General features: G+C 40.9%; 1 protein-coding gene across 1 annotated transcript in view; it reads right to left on the bottom strand.

Moving 5' to 3' along the window:
- Positions 1 to 22,728, bottom strand: part of HSD17B12 (hydroxysteroid 17-beta dehydrogenase 12) — a 49,822-nt gene that overhangs the window by 22,822 nt on the left and 4,272 nt on the right. Inside the window, exons 2-3 of the mRNA XM_083602671.1 lie at positions 6,108 to 6,154; positions 4,315 to 4,390 (exon numbers count right to left, since the gene is read on the bottom strand). Of these exons, the coding sequence (XP_083458797.1) occupies positions 4,315 to 4,390; positions 6,108 to 6,154 (123 nt within the window). The remainder of the gene's footprint in view (positions 1 to 4,314; positions 4,391 to 6,107; positions 6,155 to 22,728) is intronic.

Here is a 22,728-nt window from a genome sequence, read left to right as displayed (position 1 = left end):
TCAGTTATGCAAACTGTTGAATGGAATTCATAGTATTATAAAATCATAAAAGATGCAATAACCCTGCACATTACTTCATTCTAAGTGATTGTTTTAACAGACACTGGTAAGGTAAAATACTTCAAGTAATTCATAAAAATAGTTGTGAGTTTAAAGGACAAAGTCATTCCTAGGTTTTTCCCAACTGAGAAAAACAATTGCTTATGCATTCATGCAGACTTGTGAGCCTAATTGTATTCCATTGCTTGCTTCCCCCTCCCCCTCCTAATATCCCTAATGGCAGATGCAACTGTTTGCTTCCTACTTCATCTTTCAGAACAGCTGCATTGTTTATAAATCCCTAGGGATATGCTGCTATGCAAAATAACGACGTAAATAGCATTAAGTCCCTACTGCAGCAGTGGTCTTGTGATCACGTCAGAAGAAAATCAAGTTCAACATCTCTGTGAAGGGAGGTGGAGGCTTGCTATTTTTAGCAACATCTGCTCTATCACTACACATTCATGTTTGAAATCTTGCGGTCAGGGTATTTGCAGATAAATATATCAATGGACACTACCCATTCTCCTTTCTTTGTTATGAAATACTTGAGGTTTTTACTGCTAGCAAAAGTAATAACCGAAGATTTAGAAATAATCCAGGATTTAGAAAAAGAGTAACATTAATATGCACTGCTACATAGCTGTTTCTGCCATGAATGCACAATTTATCAATGGCTTGGTTAAAAAATCCCACATGTACTGCAGTGAGGAAAGTTGCCAAGTTGAATGAGAGAAACAAATATTTCATATCATTTACTGGGATGATCAGCCCAAAGGAGCTACACAATGGACATTAGGCCTGCTCAGGATTTAACATATTCCCATTTATCTACTTGCACTGGTGTGCTTTTGAATTGCTAGGTTGGCAAAAGCTGGGACAGAGCAATGGAACTCACTCCGTCATGGGGATTTGAACCGCCGACCTTCCTATCAGCACGCCCAAGACGCTCAGTGGTTTAGACCACAGCACCATCCACTCAGTAGCTGGAGCAGGGAGCTCCACCAGTCATGTGACAAAGGTGTCACTCTGTGGGCAAGAGCCAGTGGAAAGTTGAGAGGCCTAAGCGTAGGTACGCCTCTGTCCAATCCAACACCCACTCCAGCAAATATACTCCCAGACTAGCAACTCTTTAAAAACTCAATAGCACCACATATGTATTATGCTGTGTTTTATCATACCTGACAGGATACAAGTGCTTCAGTTCTACAGACATGGAATGGGGTAAGCAGAGAGAAGGAATCACCCTCCCTTCAATCCACTGAAAACATGGCAAAAACCTTGATTTTGACAGGTGGGAAAATTAATTTCATTCAAGTAGTTTACACCAGTTTGAATGATTTGGCACTGGAAAGAAAAATACTGTGTTCATTTCCAAGTTCTCCCACAAGGTTATCGTGATGCTGCTCATGTCTGAGTGTGTTCCTCATGCTTATGGTAATGAATGCTATTTTTAGCCTTGTTGAAAGGCAAACACCTGCCCAGAGGTTCCTGCACAGATTACACCATATATACAATCTAGTGGATTGCTAAACTCAGTTTTAAACCTGGATACTTTATTCGAACACTGCATTTTAAAATCATCATTACTTATAGCAACAGTTGTTGAAAATGTCCATTAGTAGCTAGACAAGCTCTTTTTATAATAAAAATTCAAACTATGGTATGAATAAATGTGCACCCATTTACTAGCACTTAATAAGACTTAGGGGATATATTTACTACAACAATGACAGACCCCAATGCAAACTAAGTTCCCTTTAGTAAACATGTTGAACTCTTAAGTAATACCACATTAAACAGATTTGTTACCACCACTATAATTATACTAATGTTGTTTTGTAATATTTTGTCTGATTCTGTTCTGATCATCATCTCCAATCTGTTTTGTTACTTGATTTCATTGTTTTATTGGTTTCTACTGTTGTTAAGACTTAAACAAGATATGGGGTATGTATCAATAAAGTGTGAAGTCTCATCATATTTTTCAAGAAATTGCATACTCTTGATGGTTCACACAATTTAGGAAAAGCACGAAGTACAAGACATCTCCTACTTCTATTCTATCACTTGCAAACATGACAGAAAATTTCTTCCTGAACCCAAATTTATACAATTTTGACATGAAATAAAATACTAATCTACTCAGAGTAGATTTTTTTGTTTAAAAAAATCTGCCAGCAGGGCCTTTCTCTATTTTAGCCACCACTTCTCACCATGGAAATAGTACACGGCAGAGGGGAAAGGGTGGCTACAAAGCTTTCCAGCATCAATAGGCCACAATGATGGTTTCAGATCTTTCATAAATGTAGACATTGCTGCTTTTAAAACAGAGTTCTCCATCCCCAAACCTGTTTACAGTATTTCAGAATTGTAAAACTCTTATTCTGGGTTGTTGTTTTTAAAGGTTGGCCAGCTCATAGATATTAATGCTTATATATTTGAAACACACACACACAGCTTGAGTGCGGTCCATAGACCCAAAATACACAGTACAACAATACTTAAGCTCTTTAACAACTTTCCCCGCTCTATTTCAAAAAGCTCTCGTGATATGAATTTGATGTGAATGCATCCCTTTTCACCTTCTGCCTAGAATTATCAAGCGTGGGTCCCCCATTTCCTATTATAAATATATATTATACACATAATATATTATCACAGAGAATTCAAGCCGGTCTTCCCTGAATAGCTGTAGGATAAGATGTAAGAATTTCTGGGCATCCAAAGAAAACAAATACTGGAAGATTCAAAACAGACAAAAGAAAAGCTGTTCTTCACGCAACACATAAGTTAAATTCTGGAATTCACTCCCACAAGAAATAATGATGATCACCAACTTGGATGGTTAAAAAGAAAGTAGACAAATTCATGAAGGCTAAGGCTATCAATAGCTAGTAGCCAGACTGGCTATGTTCTCCTCCTACTGTCAGACATAGTATGCCTCTGAATGCCAGGTGCTGGGAACACCATCTTCCAATATCGTTTTCGTTTTTTTGTTTTTACAAAGAAATCAACAACTACTTCCAAACTCAACAACATGCTAATTAGTTTATTCTATTTCAGAAGCTTTTAATTCTTGTCAATTTATGTTTTTAACTTTGTTTTATGGTCTGCATTATGTTTTCTACTGTATTTTGTACACTGCTTGGGTATTTTTTTTAAATTTAGAATGGTTACAAATCGGGGAGGGGGGGGATTCCAAGCACCCAGGTTCTTGGTAGTTCTAGAAAACGTGTTGATCATAGTATATATAACAGTATGTGTGATTTGAGTATTTGATCGTTTTAACACTGCTATTTAACCTTTATTTAACTGCTGTTTTATTAAAGCTGGCAAACTGATTATTCCTGCAGAGTAAAAGTGTTTCCTGGTGGTGTGTCAAGTATGTTTTGAATATAATTTTGGAAATAAACTTAACCTGCCATAAACTAGCTAATATTTTCTACCACCTTATTTCTGGCACTGGTCTCCTGCCAACTACATTCTAGGGGAGACCATAACTTATATTCATTCTCAGCTACTTACAATGATGATTACATGGTATTTTTACTGTGCTTTTAGGTTTTAGCTTATTTATGGAGAAGGAACAAAAGCAGAGCACTTGTGACATGCACATGCGAAAACTGATGAAAAATATATACAGGTGCAATACTGTTCAATTCTTAAATTTTCCAGTAGGACCTTCCACTGGTTCTAAGGTCCATCCACAAATGGGCAGCTTTAAATGCAAAACTATATTTTCAATGAGTCTTATTCACCTCTGTCATGTGCTCTCTTTCTTTCAATTAAAACGCTGAAGCCTTTCTTCATAGGGGAATTGCTCCAACCCCCTATTGTTGCCCCTTTCTACATTTTTTCCAGCTCCACAATATAATTTTTGAGGTGTGGTGTCCAGAACTGCCAACCCTGCATTATATAACTCCACTGGGAGAACTGTCAATGTATATCTACTCTCTGCTTTAACCACTTTTTACTTCATAAGAGGACCTGAGCTGTGAAAAGGCTTTTTGGAAGCTTGTGCTTGCACAATGTCTACTGGATCCACCCGATGTAAATGCTGACTAACCTCCTAGCTTTCAAATGTTGCTTAACCTTTAACTCCTATAATCCCATTGACCATAATAGTTGAGTTCAGCAACATCTGGAGGGGCAGATGAAAGGCAGGGAAGCCATGAATAGGACTTCTGCTGATGAGGCTCATTGGTTGAATCCCATCATCCCTTGTTTTAGCTCTCAATAATCTAGTTGAGAAAAGACCAGAAAACTACTTACTTATTTCCTTGGCAACCTGATCCAATTTTTCCTGAGATCTGCTGATAAGGACCACCTTCATTCCACGCCTTGCTAACTGAAAAAAATAAGGGCAAAAGTCTAAGAGTGCCAGTTACAACTCTATGGTAGCATTTTATTGATCAACACCACTATTTATACAAGAAATTCAATTACAGAATTAGATCTAAAGATATCTCCTCTCCCATCAGGAGGAAGTATTTGGCTCAAATTGGATTAACAAATAACAGAAAAAAGGAATTACAAATATAGATTTGACATAAAGAGTAGGAAATTAGTAATCTATGGTAACTGAGCAAAGATTCATAATTAAGATGGACACTGAGCTAGATCTCTTCAAAGACACCAATCCACTGATCTAACCAGATCACTTGTGAATGTGTGAGCCAGGATAGGGAAACTGAACTGGCCAATGGAGCAAATCCTTATCTCACAAGGACCAAACTGGTCAGGTTGGAAGGGCCACCCATCTACCAACCCACCTGATGTCATAGTGACATCAGGTGTCAACTGTTAGAACTTTTTACAAAGAACCCTCCTTAGTGCTTCGAATTGCTGCTGATCAGCAGGCTTGAAATTACTACCTATCAGTTGATAGTGACTTCAAGCCTACTTTCTGCTGGGATTAGGGAACTCCAACATGAGTTCCACAGGGAACCTGGTGGTGCAGCAGATCCTTCTGCATCTCTACCTGCCCCACATCTGACATCACATATATCAGATCGGCCTTGGGGGCCAAACTGGGACCAGTGCTTAGTCAAATGTGGCCATTGGGCCAGGAATTCTCCACTCCTGGTGTAAACATAGGCATTAATCCTCAGATGAGGTTTTAGGTATCCAGAGGTACAAATATTACCTGACTTGGCTGCCAAACCTTAACACTGAATCCAAAGTACTATGTGTAAGGAGACACTGTGCCTAGCACAAATGAAGACATTGGAAAGGATGTCAAACTGTTAATGGGACATGTTTTAAGGATCAAAGTTCTTTTTTTCTTTCGCTTTATGCAATATGCTCGTCTTGCAAATATGGGTGGAATCATACACAGTCATACCTCGGGTTACAAGTGCTTCAGGTTGCGTTTTTTCAGGTTGTGGACCGCCGAAACCCGGAAGTACTGGAACGGGTTACTTCCGGGTTTCGGTGGTTGTGCATGCGCAGAAGTGCTAAATTGCGCTTTGCACATAAGCACCGAATCGCAACCCACGCGTGCACAGACGCGGGTTGCGAACGTGCATCCCACACGGATCATGTTCACAACCCAAGCATCCACTGTATTCATCTGATAGCCAGACAACAAGGCAGGAGTCTTCGTAGAGCAAACTATAATGCACATTATATATAATCAGGGCTTTTTTCAGCCAGAATTCACCAGAACTCAGTTCTGGTACCTCTCAGGTGGGCACCCTTGTCATTATAAGAGAACAAGGGAGGAGTTCATAGTGAGTTGTGGCACCTTTTGTTTTATAGAAGAATAGCACTGTAATGAACTATAATACACATCTGACCAGAATAACGGATACTGTAACATGCACCAGAGCCATCTCAGAATTCATTTAGATTGTTAGACTGCCATGCTAAGTTAGCTCTGTTACAAAACAGTGTCTCCATGCAGGTTATACTTTGCCACATTATCCCTGTTAAACAACAATTTGCCTTATCATTCAGGCAAAACAAGAACATGACATACATACAGCACAGGATACAGACTCCAATTTGTTGTATGCATGTTAAAATGCACAAAGATACAATATGTTACATGAATCACAACTTACCTCTTCTGCATATGCCTTTCCAATTCCATCAGTAGCTCCCGTGATAACTATAAAACATGAAAGGCGGAAGAACAGAGATGTTAGTGTGTTTCCAAAGCTTATGTCATAATGCCATAAATTCTTCGTCTTCTAGAAGTGATATAAGTTTTCTGGAAAAGTTGACTTAGGATTTTTTTTAATGTTGTCTATCAATTCAAATCCAATTTAGCATGTATGTCTTATGAACAATTAATGAAAGCTTTACAACACACGTTAATTTTACTTGTTATGTTGTAATGGCACCTCCAATTCGCTCCTTCAATCCAAGCATTATACTGATTCAGCATTTCTTCATCTGAAAAATAATGCTTGCCTCCTTCGGATTAGGATTCAAGACTACTGTGAATAAATTAGTATTTTTATAGTATTGAACAGGAAGAAAACAGCACAAAGGAGAGTGATGTAAGAATAAATAAGACAGTATTTGATAGAAGCAATTCAGCTATGTCACCACTCAAACACGAAGACTGCAGAGTAGTCTTGGGCAAACCGCTTTCATGAAAATTATCAGTGCTGCTTTATTCAGGGAGAGGCTGTTCCAGCTATATATTTGAATCCACACCCTGCCCTCTATTCCCCAGATGGAGAAGTAGACAGAAAACTCTAAGTGACGTTTCGTTTTGGGATTAAGAGGGTGAACTCTTATAATATGTGAAGAAAAATGCAGGGCAAGATTTCTGGAAAAGTTGATAAATCTAGTGTTGGAAGAATAGCAGTAGTCTTGCAGAAGTCACATGGTTTTACATGTAATCAAAATTTCAACAATACTTTCACTCACTTTCTTGTGAAATAACTGCTAATAAATAGATAACTAACAGATTATGTTGCAAATGTGGGAAATCAGCATTTCTCTTCTCAGTTATAAGTAGCTGCAAGTAATATTCCAATATTACTTAATGAGAATCTATATTAAATGCAGCTTTTAGCAGGAGTTAACAAAACAGTCTTCCAAATCAAGGCATGTAACAGAAAATGGTAACACTGAATAGGTGTGAATTATGTAAAACGGGGGGGGGGGGACCCGCTGCTATTTCCACTACATTACAAGAAGCTTGTGAAAGGCAAGTAAGTCATACTAGCCCTTCAACACAACAAAAACTGGAAAGAATAGAGACAAGTCCTGGTTGGCATCAAATAATGCCTCATTTAATAGAGATTATATAAACACTGGCGTCTGACCAACACTTTCTTCCAAGATTATCTGCAGCCCACTAAAGAATTTTAGTTTGTGTTAGTTAAAAACATTTTACTATGTGTGTGTGTGCATGTGTTGCTAGCCTGGAAGAAACTTATTTTTAGTAAGAGCCCAATCAACCTTATCAAAATCAAGTATCAAAAATAGACTGGAGGAACACTTGAAGCAAATACTATTTTTAGCTGCTCTGCCTATTCCCTGCCGTTACCCACCAAAGAGAATGCTTAGTTATTCCAGACAGGTTCTCCTCATGACCCGTTTTCCCCTCAGAACACCTGAATGCAGAAAACACTCAATTGATTAAAGATTAATACTGCCGCAAACTGTGACAGCTGCCTTTTGTCTGAGGGTTTTTGAGGAGGGGCAAGTATATGCAATGACAGAGAGCTTGCATCAGTATTCCTCTTGGGATCTATTGCATGGAAAGAAAATTGCTATTTCAATTCCCCTTTGTTGCTAAAAATAGCTACCCCAATTGATTCAAGCAAACAGGGCACCAGCTTAGCAATGCCAAATTTAGAAGGCACTGAAGTCCCTAGAAGTGAACACTAATGCAGTCTAACACATGCCAGCTCATATTTTAACAAGAACAAAGAAGATAAGCATGCAGACTCTGCAAGTTAATAAGACAGCAGCAACACAATACATTTACTGAACGGAAAATCTGGTGCAGAAAATGAGACAAATGTGTGCTTCTTAACCTCCTATTTCTCACTCAAATTGCAACCACAAATGTTCAGATTTTGCATATTCTCACTTCTCTTTGGCACCCACAGTGCATTTCATATGATAGATTATAGGCATGATAATATGTGGAAGTCAGATCTTGTGGCAAGCCACTGAAGGTTCAGGAACTGTCTAGAATAGTGTGGGTTGGGGCACTGGGAACTATAATGAAAGGGGACTCTTGGCATGAGAAACTTTGCAAGAGAACCTTATGCTCACTTTTCTTTGGATTCGGAGCACACTGTTTTTTTTAAAAAATGAACAGTGATAGAATATGTACAATCATGTTGGAGTGCTGTGGGTTAGAGTTGTAGAGTTGGAAGAGATCCTGAGGGTCATCTAATCCAATCCCCTGCAATGAAAGAATCTCAACCAGAGCATCCATGGCAGATGGCCATCCAACTTCTGCTTAAAAACCTCTAATGAAGGAGAGTCCACAGCCTCCCAAGGGAGTCAATTATGGAAAGAATAAGAAAGCAGTGTTAAGGAGTGGAATTTGCCACCACAAGATGAGGTGATGACCACCAACTTGGAGGGCTCTAAAAGGGGTTTAAACATATTCATGGATCCATGGCTACTGGTCATCTACAGCTACTACCTCAATTATTTGAGGCAGTATACTTCTGAAGACCAGTTGCTGGAGAAAAAGTGAGGGCTAATGCTGTAAACCTCATGTCCTGCTTACAGGCTTTCCACAGGCACCTGATTGGCCAGAGGGTGAAAAGGATGCTGAATGAGATTGGTCTTTAATTTGAACCAGCTGAGCTTCTCTGAGGTTCTTATGTACACTCGCCCCTTGGTGAAAGATCAGAGAATTGTAGAATTGGAAGGGACAGAAAGGTCATCTAATCCCCCTACAATGCAGGAATCTCAACTAAAGCATCCATGACAGATGGTCATCCAACCTCTGCTTAAAAACCTCCAAGGAAGAAGAGTCCACCATCTTCCGAGGGAGTCTGGTCCACTGTTGAAAAGCTCTTACTGTCAGAAAATTCTTACGGATGTTTAGTTGGAATCTCCTTTCTTGTACAGTGGTACCAAGGGTTACAGACGCTTCAGGTTACAGACTCCACTAATCCAGAAATAGTACTTTGTTAAGAACTTTGCTTCAGGATGAGAACAGAAATCGTGCGGCGGCAGCAGCAGAAGGCCCCATTAGCTAAAGTGGTGCTTCAGGTTAAGAACAGTTTCAGGTTTAGAATGGACCTCCAGAACGAATTAAGTTCTTAACCAGAGGTACCACTGTAACTTGAAGCCGTTGGTTTGAGTCCTACCCTCCAGAGCAGGAGAACACAAGCTTACTTCATCTTCCATGTGATAGCCCTTTATATATTTGGCTATTATATCTCCTCTCAGTCTTCTCTTCTCCTGGCTAAACATACCCAACTCCCTCAACCATTCCTCATATGGCTTGTTTTCCAGACCCTTGATCATCTTGGTTGACCTCCTCTGCACACGTTACAGCTTGTCAATATCTTTCTTAACTGTGGTTCCCAGGAACTGAAAGCAGTACTTTAGGGGGAGTTTGACAGAATAGAGCAGTACTATTATATCCCTTGATCTGGACACTATACTTCTGTTGATGCGGCCTAAACTAGCATTAGTTGGTTTTGTTTGTTTGTTTGTTTTTGCTACTGCATCACTCTGGCATGAGCCAGGAAACATTTTATTTGGAAATTCCATGTCATGAAGGCAAGAAATGAACAAAAGGAAGTTAAATAGATTCTTTTTTAGTTTTTCATACGAAGTAAATAATTTTTTAAAAAACATTCAGAACTAAGTCTTTGAATTTGACTGAGTTCACCAGTTACCGTATTTTTTGCTCTATAAGACTCACTTTTTCCCTCGCTTATGGAGCGAATGCAGGCTGCGCAGCTATCCCAGAAGCCAGAACAGCAAGAGGGATTGCTGCTTTCACTGCGCAGTGATCCCTCTTGCTGTTCTGGCTTCTGAGATTCAGATTTTTTTTTCTTGTTTTCCTCCTCCAAAAACTAGGCGCATCTTGTGGTCTGGTGCATCTTATAGAGCGAAAAATACGGTAATTACAACTGCCCGTACCCATGTTCAACTCCCAAGTATTACAACTATTACAATTATTTGTTCAGTACCCAAGTGTTGCATTGTCTTTCTATCTGCGTGTCACAATATACTGCAGAAATGCAAAATGATGAGATGAGTACGAACACACAAGTATTAAGGAGGTTCTTTAGTACTATACAAATGGGGTTAGGGTTATATTTAACATGCAACATGACTAGATTTGAGAATTTCTGACACAGTATCTACGACCGGCCATTGTAAAACTCCAGTGTGCCAAGGTAACAAGCCTATAAAAATGCAAGTCACCTCATCTCTCAATTATGTTCATTTATTAAGTTACATTTATCCAGCAAATGATTAAAATACATTTCTATAAATTACTGCCCACTGTTCTTAGACTTGGGGTTCAATCAACCTACCTATACATTTCAATGTACATCTGTTTGTATGGTTTTTGAGGAAAAATGAAGACTGATCTATTGCTCTACAAGCTACATTACATGCTACATAACTTTTTGTCTGCCCTTTGTGAGAGAAGGGACAGAAACCACAAAACAAGCATCAGGTGTGTCTTGACTACCTTGCCTTTGTTGGTTGCAGATCTCCTCAAAGGATACCCTGAGGATTGTTATCAATCACTCTGAAAACATCTTTCTGCATGCTAAGTATACATTAAACTGCACAATCAACTTGTGTATTAGGTCAATAAGATTGTAACAACTTAAAAAATGAGGGCATGACTTGCTCAAGGCTACTGAGAATTTTTATTCCCAAACAGGAACTGGAACTTGGGACTCATTGCTGAAGCACAACCAATCTAATACAACCCACCAACCCATATTGATTTCAGGAGAATCTCCCCATACTACTGTATTTGCTCTGAGAAAAAGAGAATACCTTACTCACAGTACCAATGTGGTTTTAAATTTAGTGCTTTGTGGCTGCAGTTGAAGAATGTCAGGAGAGAGACTAGATTGGAAATTATAGAAAGGCATCTAAATCCATTAATTCCCCCCAGCGCACTTACTTTTGTGCACTATAACAGTTCAGCCATAATAGACAATAAGCAGAGATGCGTAAGCAGCTGCGTATAGAAAAAGATGAATGAAGTGCATGACGTTAAAGATCTGTGAACTGAGGAGTTTAATGCATGAATTGAAATCCAAAGTAACCACCTCCCCCTACTCCAAACTACACACTGCAAAGCATAAAACAGAGAAGATAGGTAGAAGGGGAAATGTGGTCTCTACCACATTTACAAAAACTGATGGCCTGTCACCCAGACACTGATGAATATTTTTACAGGATAAAAATGGCAACCTAAAGTCTAAAAATAGACCAGTGTGCTGCAGACCTGTCTGGTTTGGCAATGCTTCTAGAATACCAATGCAATTCCTTGCTGATATGCTGCCACCATTTCACAATGCAGGAAGAGGGGAAATGGTTATTGAAAACATTCTATTTGCAAGAAAGAGGAACATACAGAAATCTAGATTTATGATGTGCATTTACTTTCAAATTTGTAGACTGCAGAAATGCCCATTTCTGTTAATGAATATTCCTCTTTACACTGTAGGCAACAGATCAATGTCCTTAATTTTTAATATCTGCAACTCATGACAGAATGCTCTCATTATTTAAAAATTAAGATATAATGTAGCCTATTGCAACCTCCATGAAAACAATTTTTGTCTGTCATGTCTATTTGGGATGCAAGTAAGCCATTTTACACATCACAACATCTATTCTTAGCTAAAATGATGTAACATCCATAAAGTCTTTCCGAAAAGCTGCCTTATAGCACCTTATAAGAAAGTACATAAGCCCGTTAAAAGATGACTTGCCACCTCTCTATTTTATACTATGGTGTCAGAAAGGAGATACACTAAAGCTGATTGTATGTACAATGGGAAAACTAAAATTTCCATGTTTTATTTCCTCTTCCATCTTGGACACACACACACACACACACACACACACACACACACACACACACTTTGCTTGATATATATATTTGCTTTGCATATTCATCAAATATAAATTTCAATATGGTGGAATGCTAAACATTATATTTGCATTTAACATGTCTTCATTTTGGTTCACGTTTCTACCCTCTCGCATTATTTTTATCAGGGGTGGGGAAATTCTGGCCAGGGGGTCAAATTTGGCCCAGCCAGGGTCTCAGTTTTGCCCACATGTTAATTTCCCCAAACCTGCCCCACACCCGATGTCACTTGTGATGTACACCTGTGTGAAAGGTAGGGATTAGACAATGAACATCTAGTGAGCTACATGGCTAAGCAAGATCTGAAGTCAGAGCTCCTTAGTACCATTCCAACAACCTATTGGCGTTATGAAAAACAGCCTGGAATGAGCACTGGCCTCTCATACTTTCTCCTACCCTCACATGATACGATTCTCTCCACTCTTGGTTCACAGCAAACCACCATTTGCCATCATGAACCTAATAGCAAACCAGGAAGGGGAAACTGCAGAACACCAGATAGAGAACATAAAAGTCTATTTAGCCTAGGCTTCTACACCATGGTTTGCCATTATGTCTCAACTTAACCATTAGGATAAATAAATACTTATTTGATTTATCTGAGACTTTCATGGAGGAAGTTCTGCAATTGTTCATTTGTGGCTGAGTAAGTGTAAGTTACTTTTGTTTCAAAATGCCATGAAGGAAGCCAAAATGCTTTCTTAAAATACTATTCAATACTGAGCATTAATAGGAAGGCTGTTTTAGTTACAGAATAGTTACAGAAGTGTAACTATCCAGCTTCTTTAAGCATTTCTGTTACAGTTTGTTTGATGTATCTTATTTTCCCTGAAAGAACAAAAAGGACACTATATAGGCATCAGAATGCTATGCTCAGCACCATAGCAATCCCTCACCCCAGATAAGAACACATGGATTTTGAGCATGTCCTTGTCACATGGCATTTCTCCCCTTTGGGGTTCAGTCACACCTATTCACCAAACAAGCAGTTGAGTCCCACTGCTCACTGGGAACACAGCACATTCATGTGACAGCATAAGATGATGAAAGGTGCAACTGAATACAAAGACTGGTCATTCACAATGTTCAGTTTACTGAAGAAGTTAAACACAATATATGTTGTGTCCCAACACCAATAATTCAGTCTCCCTCACAAGTTAAAAGAGAGATCTATTTCCCTGTTTCCACAATTCAGTGTCCTTTCTGTACAGACATTCACATGTCAGCGAATACACTATAAATACGCTATTAGGAGCCCTACTCAATCATGAGTTCCAGAGGTTCACACTGCATGTTTGAAAGCATGCAGGAAAGGTGTGCCAAAAGATAAAAAAGATCCACAGCAGAAATGTGGGGAAAGCAACCCTTAAATTGGCTTAAACATAGCTTCCGGAGCTTAAAGGATGTGTACATCAAATTTCTGCATAGGAAAGGAAGCAATGTATAACCCTATGTGTTGTTTACCACATACAGTTATCTACAAGCATGAGGAGTGCTAGAGCAAATGCTTTGCATCAAGAAGGTCTGAGGTTCAAATCCCAAATCTTCACTGAAAAGATCAGGTAATAAATAGGTGATGGAAGAGACCTCTGTCCAAGATCCCAAAGAGCTGCTGACATTCAAAATAGACAATCTTGGACTAAATGGACCAATGATGTGATAATAGAACAGCTTCATATGTAATAATAATAATAATATTTTTTTTTTTGTATCCCGCCCTCCCCAGCCAAAGAGTGGCTAACAACAGGTAAAAATAGCACAGTGTACAAAAAATCGCAGTCAATTAATTAAAATACATTCTAGAATCAATTCAGAATCAAATTAATGGCAACCATTGGATTAGAGTTCTATGAATTTTACAGAGGGGGGTGGGTCAGAGTGTGCCTTGGCCAAAGGCCTGGTGGAACAGCTCTGTCTTGCAGGCCCTGCAGTAATAATAATCAATAAACTGCATTTTATTGCCTACACGAGAGTATTTCTCATGTATACAAGGTATGAAGTAGTCCAAGTTATGGCGGAAGATGAACTTAACATAAGACACTGAATTTTCCTTTCTATACAAGAAACAGTTCAAACTGACTACATCTGATTTCATGAACTAACAAACATAACAGGCCAAAATACAGAAAACTAGACAGCAAAATCTGTTGATGGATCTCAACCAAAACTCTTGCTACCAGCTGCCAAATCGTACAATTCTAGGACGACGAACAGGAACGGAACTTGCTTGACTAGTAACTTGATTTTTAGTTAGCTTATTATATACAGCAGAGTAAAGCACAGCTTTGTACAAGTTACCATATACAGTGGTGAAGCTAATGCATTTTAGCTAATGAATCCTTGAGGAAAGAATTTGGGAAGTTTGGGGGCCCGGTTTGGGTAACTACTGGATAGTCAGGTTTGGGTAACCTGTTCCTTCAGTGGTACCTCGAGTTAAGTACTTAATTCGTTCCGGAGGTCCATTCTTAACCTGAAACTGTTCTTAACCTAAGGTACCACTTTAGCTAATGGGGCCTCCTGCTGCTGCCGCCGCACAATTTCTGTTCACATCCTGAAGCAAAGTTCTTAACCCGAGGTACTCAAACTTCTTTCCAAAGTTCAGCACTCCAATACTCCAACAAGAAAACTGCTTTGTCATTCTGCTTATAAGGAAGAAATTAGTCAATCACCACCTGCTGCTAGGCTTCCTTATCTCCAAGCAGACTTTCTCACGTACTCCATTTAACTTGGCTTGTTACCAACCCACTAACTGTTCACTCCAAAAGCTACTAGAAAACCAAAGTCTCAACAAAATCATGCAACATATTCCCCACACATAAGAGCACCAATACCTGCATCTGTGTGGAGGGCTTGTCATTCTGGTGGCAACTGGCTGAGGTGCCCTGCTGACTGCCACCCACTGCTAAAATGGCTAGCCCCTATCTCCTTGCCCCAAACTAGTTGGGGAGTGCAAAAATAATTAGGTTAGCACAAACATGCAAGAGGACATTTTCAGAATTAAATCCAAGTGGTATCACCCAAACCCCATCCCTCATTAATTTCAAACAGGGCTTAAGACTTGTTTTACCATGGCCTTTGGGATCTGTTGTATGCTGTGTTTTTACATTGTTATATTATTTCTTTTCTTTTATGGTATTCTGCTTTATATTTGGATGGACCGTGGATGTTTTAAATGTTAATGGTTTGATGATATTTTTAATGGGAAATTTAACATGGTTGTAAACCACTTTGGGAGGTATTTCACAGATATTAAGAGATGAACAGGAATAGTTGGGAATGCTTTCCAACTCAGATCAAAAACCAAGCTCTAAGAGGACTCAGGGATTTGAAAGCTTGCTTCTTGCTTGAGGTGGTCTTCTATGAGCCTGCCTCAGGAGAACTTTGTTGACATCTTTGCCTGCATGTGCAATAACTCTTAACAAAGAAAGCCACCCCACCTTAAGTATTTCCTTCTATAGGTGGAGTGCCTGGCTCTCCATCAAGGAAGTACATTCAAGATCTGAGTAAATCTGAAATTATATACGAGCCAAATAGGGTTAATTTAGTTGGGACACCAGTGGAAACACAATCAAGGAGCAGCATAGATGTTTATTACAATACATTTTAAACTAATGCATCAACATTGTTCAGTGGAGGTTCCTACATTAGAGATATATATTATACACATACCAGCCTTCAATGTTGTGTTGAACTGTTTGGCAGTACAGTAATTACATAACTGAAGAGAATGCTGTATTTTTAAAGGAATGCTACAGTTGTAGTCATAAAAATAGGGAGGTCGATTCACAACTTAGCCAACAGAGGATGCTGTGTAGCAATATATAAAAAACTTCATTCTACAGCTAAAACACTCTCAAAGGCACAATCAATTTCAAACCAAAATGTTTTCCCAACAAACATGACCATGAAGCAACTTCTTCATTACACTACTCACTCTTCAAGTTCCTTTAGAAAACTGCCAGAGGGGTTTACTTGAACAGTTAAGTAAGAAGCAACTGCATATAACTCAACATTTTACATGCTTTAAAAATTGCACAGGATCTCTATTAATTGTATGGCTTATATGCATCAGATCTGCATTTACTGGACAGCTTAAAAAAATCATTGTTCCTTCTGGTTAAGTAAAGGGCAACAACAATTATGAGAACATGCAATGTAAAGGTAAGCACTTCTAACTTCACCAAGAAACTTCCTTCTGACTAAAGAAGGAGCTGAGCAACAATTTGCTCACTTTTGCATGTGCCAAATATCAAGTCAGGTCTGTCCCAGCAAAACCAGAATGGATGGTTTATGTTTTCATTTTTAAAAAGCTGTCCAAGATTCTCAATAAAAGAAAAAAACCCAGTAAGTACAAGTTCACAAGGTGGTCCAAGGACTGAAATTTAAGTGTTGAAGTACCGTATTTTTCGCTCTATAACACGCACATCGTTTTTAGAGGAGGAAAACAAGGGGGGGGATTCTGAATGAAACAGTGGATGTATCATTTTTGTGCTTCATGCTGTGGCCACAGACGTGTGATCTGATGGTGAATTTTGGGTGACCCAATGCAAAAATCCTGAGAATCCCTGTGGATCCATGCTTTGTAACCACGTTTTTGCACCATTGCAGCCCCAGGCAACAGTGGGTGCGTGATTTTTTTGGTGCAGGCTGTAGCCATGGACATGCTATGTGATCTGATGGTGAATTTGGGGTGACCCAATGCAAAGATCCTGAGGATCCATGTGGATCCATGCTTTTTAACCACATTTTTGCACCATTGCAGCCCCAAGCAACAGTGGGTGCGTGATTTTTGGGGGGCAGGCTGTAGCCATGGACATGCTATGTGATCTGATGGTGAATTTGGGGTGACCCAATGCAAAGATCCTGAGGATCCATGTGGATCCATGCTTTGTAACCACGTTTTTGCACCACTGCAGCCCCAAGCAACAGTGGGTGCGTGATTTTTGGGGGGCAGGCTGTAGCCATGGGCATGCTATGTGATCTGATGGTGAATTTGGGGTGACCCAATGCAAAGATCCTGAGGATCCATGTGGATCCATGCTTTGTAACTACATTTTAAGTGGGGAGGGAAGGAAAAACACAGAAGGGACAAGGAGCATGAGAGGGGTGCGCAGAGAAGCAGCTGGCTAAGAATGCAGGAGAGGGATTTAACGGGAGGGAGGAAAGAAAGGCAAAAGTTCCCCACCACCACCCAAGCCAGCCCCCCCTCTCTCTCCATCCCTCCCTCCCTCTCTCCCACCTGCATGTTTTCTGGCTGCCTGCGAGGAGCAGGGAGAGGAATTAGAAGGAAGGACGCTCTGCTTTCCCCTCTGCTTGCCTGGAGGGGAGGGGATTTGCCTGCTCTTTGTTCCGTTTGAGCAAACACAGCAACGAAACACAAGCGGGTAGGCAGTAAGACCCTGAGGCAGAATGCAGGAAAGCAGCAACTTCCTCTTTTCAGGTTTCCCTTCTCCGACTCGCGATTTGATTTTTGCCTGATTTTTGTTCCTGCGCTCGCCCTAGTCGGCTCCAGGGACCACACATTCGCTCAATAACACGCATAGACATTTCCCCTTCCTTTTTAGGAGAAAAAATCTGCGTGTTATAGAGAGAAAAATACGGTAAGTCCCTGCATCCCTTCCTTCATTGTCTCCCCTCCATTCTTTAGCAGCACAATGGAAAGCATGGAATCTGCCTTGCAGGTTTCAAAGGGGGCCAAATACCCCCAGAAAGGATGGTACACGATGAACTACCAATCCTTACAGAACACTTATGCAGGAGTCAGCAAACTTACCGTGCCTTGGGCCTGTGTCTCCAGCGCCAAACACGCGGCGGGCCGGAGGAGTGTGTGCCCTTATGCGTGCGCACACGCTATTTCTGGTGCACTTCCGGGTCGGAAGAGCACCGGAAATAGCCTCCTCCGACCCGGATGTGCACCGGAAAGAACGCTTGTGCATACGCAAATAACGCTTGCACATGCGCACAAGCTATTTCCGGTACTCCTCCGACCCGGAAATGGGAAGCCACGCAGCGCAGTGCCAGATAAACGAGTCCCTCGGGCCTTATCCAGCCCGCAGGCCTTAGTTTGGGGACCCTGCACTTATGCAATAAATAGGACAACTATTTTTCCTACTTGCTATCCTCTAAGGTTCAGGCTGGAGCTTGAGGGTGCTGTTAGAGCTGGCCCCATCTGTAGAAACCCAAGTGGATTCTGTCGTTGAAATTATGTTCCACCAACAACAGCTGTTGCACTAGTTCCAACCCCATAGAGAAAGTTTTGCCAGTTATTCATGTACTAGTGGCAATCCATTTAGACTACTTTAATGAGCCAGTGTGCATTTGAAGACTTCAAGGAAACTTCAACTAGAACAACAAACAGCAGCTAGATTTCTAACTGGGATTCGTCAAATGGAATCCCTCTCAAAACTTCACTGGCTACTAGTCCATTTACAGACACAGGTTAACGAGCTGGTTCTCATATTTAAAGCCTCAAATGGCTTAAGATCCAGATACTTAGCGGACTGCCTCCCCCACATGAACTTGCCAATCTAAACACCATCTTTGTAGGCCCTTTGAGGCTTCTCCCTGCCTTCTGAGGTGAGTGATGATCACAAAGGGGACCTTCTGTTGTGCATACCTATTGAGGAATGTTCTTCCCCAGGGAGATCTGACTGTCCTCAATTATGATGTGTTTTCACTGCAAGGCAAATAGATTAAATTTACCCCAAATTTTTGTTTTGCGTTTTTCTGATTTGTTTGTTTGTTTTTGTTTACTTAGATTATGTCGAAGCAGCCCTTAATTATCTGGTTTTATACTTTTATCCTCTTAAATGCTAAGCCACTCTTAAACACTCCAATGGAAGAGCAGAATAATATTGTAAGTATTGATTATTAATAACTATCAAACAAAAAGTGTGTGTATGGATGAAGGTGAAAGGCATCTGGGAAAATTCACAGGCACTGTGAGACATGGAAGTGTCAGGCCTGCTGGTCCATCCTACATCTCTATCTCAGTTGTGTCTGTGTGGCTTCTTCCAGCATTTTCACAAAGAACCACATCCAGGATTTGCACTATGTGGGGTCTTGTACACTCAACTGATATCATACCATTAGGTTATAAGGGAGAGTTCACATGGATTGTGCCTATATTGCAACCAGTCCCCTTGCGCACCATGTGTTTCTTTTTTGGGGGTGGGGGGAGACACTCAACTTCTGATTCCTACAAAAGATACAGGGCAAAGTGATTAATAAAGACACAACGTGCCACAGCAGCTGCAACTTTCTTGCTGCTTCTGGATTTTTCAAGATACAGTGGTACCTCGGGTTAAGTACTTAATTTGTTCTGGAGGTCCGTTCTTAACCTGAAACTGTTCTTAACCTGAAGCACCACTTTAGCTAATGGGGCCTCCCGCTGCCGCCGGAGCACGATTTCTGTTCTCATCCTGAAGCAAAGTTCTTAATCCGAGGTACTATCTCTTGGTTAGCGGAGTCTGTAACCCAAAGTGTATGTAACCTGAAGTGTATGTAACCCAAGGTACCACTGTATAGGTACAACCTGGCAACCCTAACACTTGTTTTTATAAGTTTGTTATTTTTTAAGTTCTAATATGAAGAATAAAAATCCATTTCCAATATATATTTATAGATTGCACAAGTCAGAGGAAATAGTGGTAAGTTCTTGCAAGATAAGCTTTGTAAGAAAAACATTACAAAACTAATACATAGGCTTGTAAAAAATATTTTAACTAATTGCAGAATCCTCCATTATTCTCTCAGCTGCTCTACTACCCCACCTATGTAAACAACAGAATGAGAATAAGTTCTACAAGGATGGCAACAGAGAGGTTACTCCAGACTCCCTGTCTGGACAGTGGGGGGGGGGGTATTTGCCTTCTACATCACAGCCTTTCAGGTATTTGAAGAGGGCTATACTGTCTCCTTATAGGTTCTTATAGTTAAAGCTATGTTTTTCCCAGTAGTGATGTATGGAAGTGAGAGCTGGACCATAAAGAAGGCTGATCGCCGAAGAATTGATGCTTTTGAATTATGGTGCTAGAGGAGACTCTTGAGAGTCCCATGGACTGCTAGAAGATCACACCTATCCATTCTTTTCAGGAAATCAGCCCTGAGTGCTCACTGGAAGGACAGATCGTGAAGCTGAGGCTCCAATACTTTGGCCACCTCATGAGAAGAGAAGACTACCTGGAAAAGACCCTGATGTTGGGAAAGATTGAGGGCACAAGGAGAAGGGGACGACAGAGGATGAGATGGTTGGACAGTGTTCTCGAAGCTACCAGCATGAGTTTGACCAAACTACAGGAGGCAGTAGAAGACAGGAGTGCCTGGCGTGCTCTGGTTCATGGGGTCATGAAGAGTCGGACACGACTAAATGACTAAACAACAACATACTCTCTCCTAGGGATGCGGGTGGCGCTGTGGATTAAACCACAGAGCCTAGGACTTGCCGAACAGAAGGTCGGTGGTTCGAATCCCCGTGACAGGGTGAGCTCCTGTTGCTCACCCTGCTCCTGCCAACCTAGCAGTTCAAAAGCACGTCCCAGCGGGAAGGTAAACGCCGTTTCCGTGCGCTGTTCTGGTTCGCCAGAAGTGGCTTAGTCATGCTGGCCACATGACCCAGAAGCTGTACGCCGGCTCCCTCGGCCAATAAAGCAAGATGAGCACCGCAAACCCAGAGTCGGCCACAACTGGACCTAATGGTCAGGGGTCCCTTTACCTTTATACTTTCTCTCCCCACCCCACTCTTTTCCAGACAAAACATACCCAGCTCCTTCTTCAACCTTTCCTCACAGGACTTCTTTCCCATGTTATAAACTTCATTGAAAGCATATTTTGCCTCGAAAGGGTATTTCCATGTATAACCACCCACAAAAGCTTCAATCTATTCAGGCCATATTTCATATTCTGGCCCAGCATCATGTGACAATTGCTATGGCAAGACTGGAACAACTGATGACTTATGCCAGTGGTTTTCAATCAGTGTGCCATGGCACCCTGGGGTGCCTTGAATGATGGTCAGGGGTACCACGGGCAACACTTGCCTCTGTCCCTCTTTCCTTCCCTCCCTCCTCTGATGCCCTCTCATGTCTCTGCCTCCCAAAGGCTTGCACAGCTTTTTATTACAGCCCTGGCTGTAAACTCTGCAGGCAAAAGGTGCCTCTGGGAGCCACCTTTCTTTGGGGCAGAGAGTGGGGCAGCTCAGAGACCAGGGGCAGCAGCAGGACTCCCAAGGAGAGGGGAGAGGAGAAGAGGCTGAGGGAACACTCCACAAGGGAGGGTGTTTGCAAAAAGGTGAGAGGAAGCCAGCTCTACAGGCAAGGGGTGACATAACTGGGTTCCTGAGCCCCACAGGGGTGCCACAGAAAGAGTGTACAGTAGTTGGTTAAGGGAGTTGTGGACTGAAAAGGTTGGAAACCTCTGCCTTATGCTGTGGGGTGAATATCTCCTAGAGGTACACAATTTGTGTATTTTGTGCATGGGTGTAGACAGATTGGGGATTTTATTTATTATTACATTTATAGCCCACCTTTTATTCCCAAAGAGCTAAAGAATAGAAAACACTTCTTCCCCTCTCTATTTTATCCTCACAATAACCATGTGAGGTATGTTAGGCTGAGAGACAATGACTAGCCTAAAGTCTCACCCAGTAGGCTTCAAAGCTGAGTAGGGACCTGAATCCTGGCCTCCTAGGTCCTAGCTCAGCACTCTAACAACTTCTTCACAATGGCTTTGTGTTGTCCAGCACTCCTGATTGAGGAACAAGAGACAGCTGTGCAGAGGAAAACTAGATTGTTTATTCCAGGCTAGTAAGATTTTATCTGGATTAACATGTCCATTTCCCAAATGTTAAAACTGAGAGGTACTTTTCTGGAAGACAGGTACAGGTACAAGTTTCCAAACTAGCTGTGTTTCAACACACAGTAAATTGGAACCACCTCAAAGCATGTATTAAAGGAGTGGAATTTTGACTATATGGACTATATGGACAAACCACAATGTTATTGGAAACAAAGATGGTTTTATGTCTCTATCTTAAATAATGAGAGAGGTATATGGATAGGCTATCTCTGGCTGAAGTAATTCTTACAAGTTTTAATTTGAATATACAGTGGTACCTCGGGTTAGATACGCTTCAGGTTACATATGCTTCAGGTTACAGACTCCGCAAACCCAGAAATAGTGCTTCAGGTTAAGAACTTTGCTTCAGGATGAGAACAGAAATCGGGCTCCGGCGGCGCGGCAGCAGCAGGAGGCCCCTTTAGCTAAAGTGGTGCTTCAGGTTAAGAACAGTTTCAGGTTAAGAACGGACCTCCGGAACGAATTAAGTACTTAACTCGAGGTACCACTGTAGTTGCCTGATGTTTTTTGTTAATGTAAATGTAACCCCGAGGACCTTTAGTGGCCAATATGAGCAAGATCAAATCATAGTGCAAGCAGACATCCACCTGCACATCTGGGAAAATAGAAGACAGAAGATCTGCTGGGCAAACTGGTGGACATCACTAGATGTTACTTTTACATACAGCAGGCTAGTAGTAAGGAGGTAAAGAAACTAAAGGTGGTATTCAGCTATTTTTTATGCAGAGAAGACTCATAAAAATGAAAGTGACAAAAATAGG

This window comes from Podarcis filfolensis (assembly GCF_964270895.1).
Source record: "Podarcis filfolensis genome assembly, chromosome: 1".
Taxonomy (NCBI): domain Eukaryota; kingdom Metazoa; phylum Chordata; class Lepidosauria; order Squamata; family Lacertidae; genus Podarcis; species Podarcis filfolensis.
The sequence above is the reverse complement of the archived record's forward strand: the minus strand, read 5'-3'. Positions and strand labels throughout refer to the sequence as shown.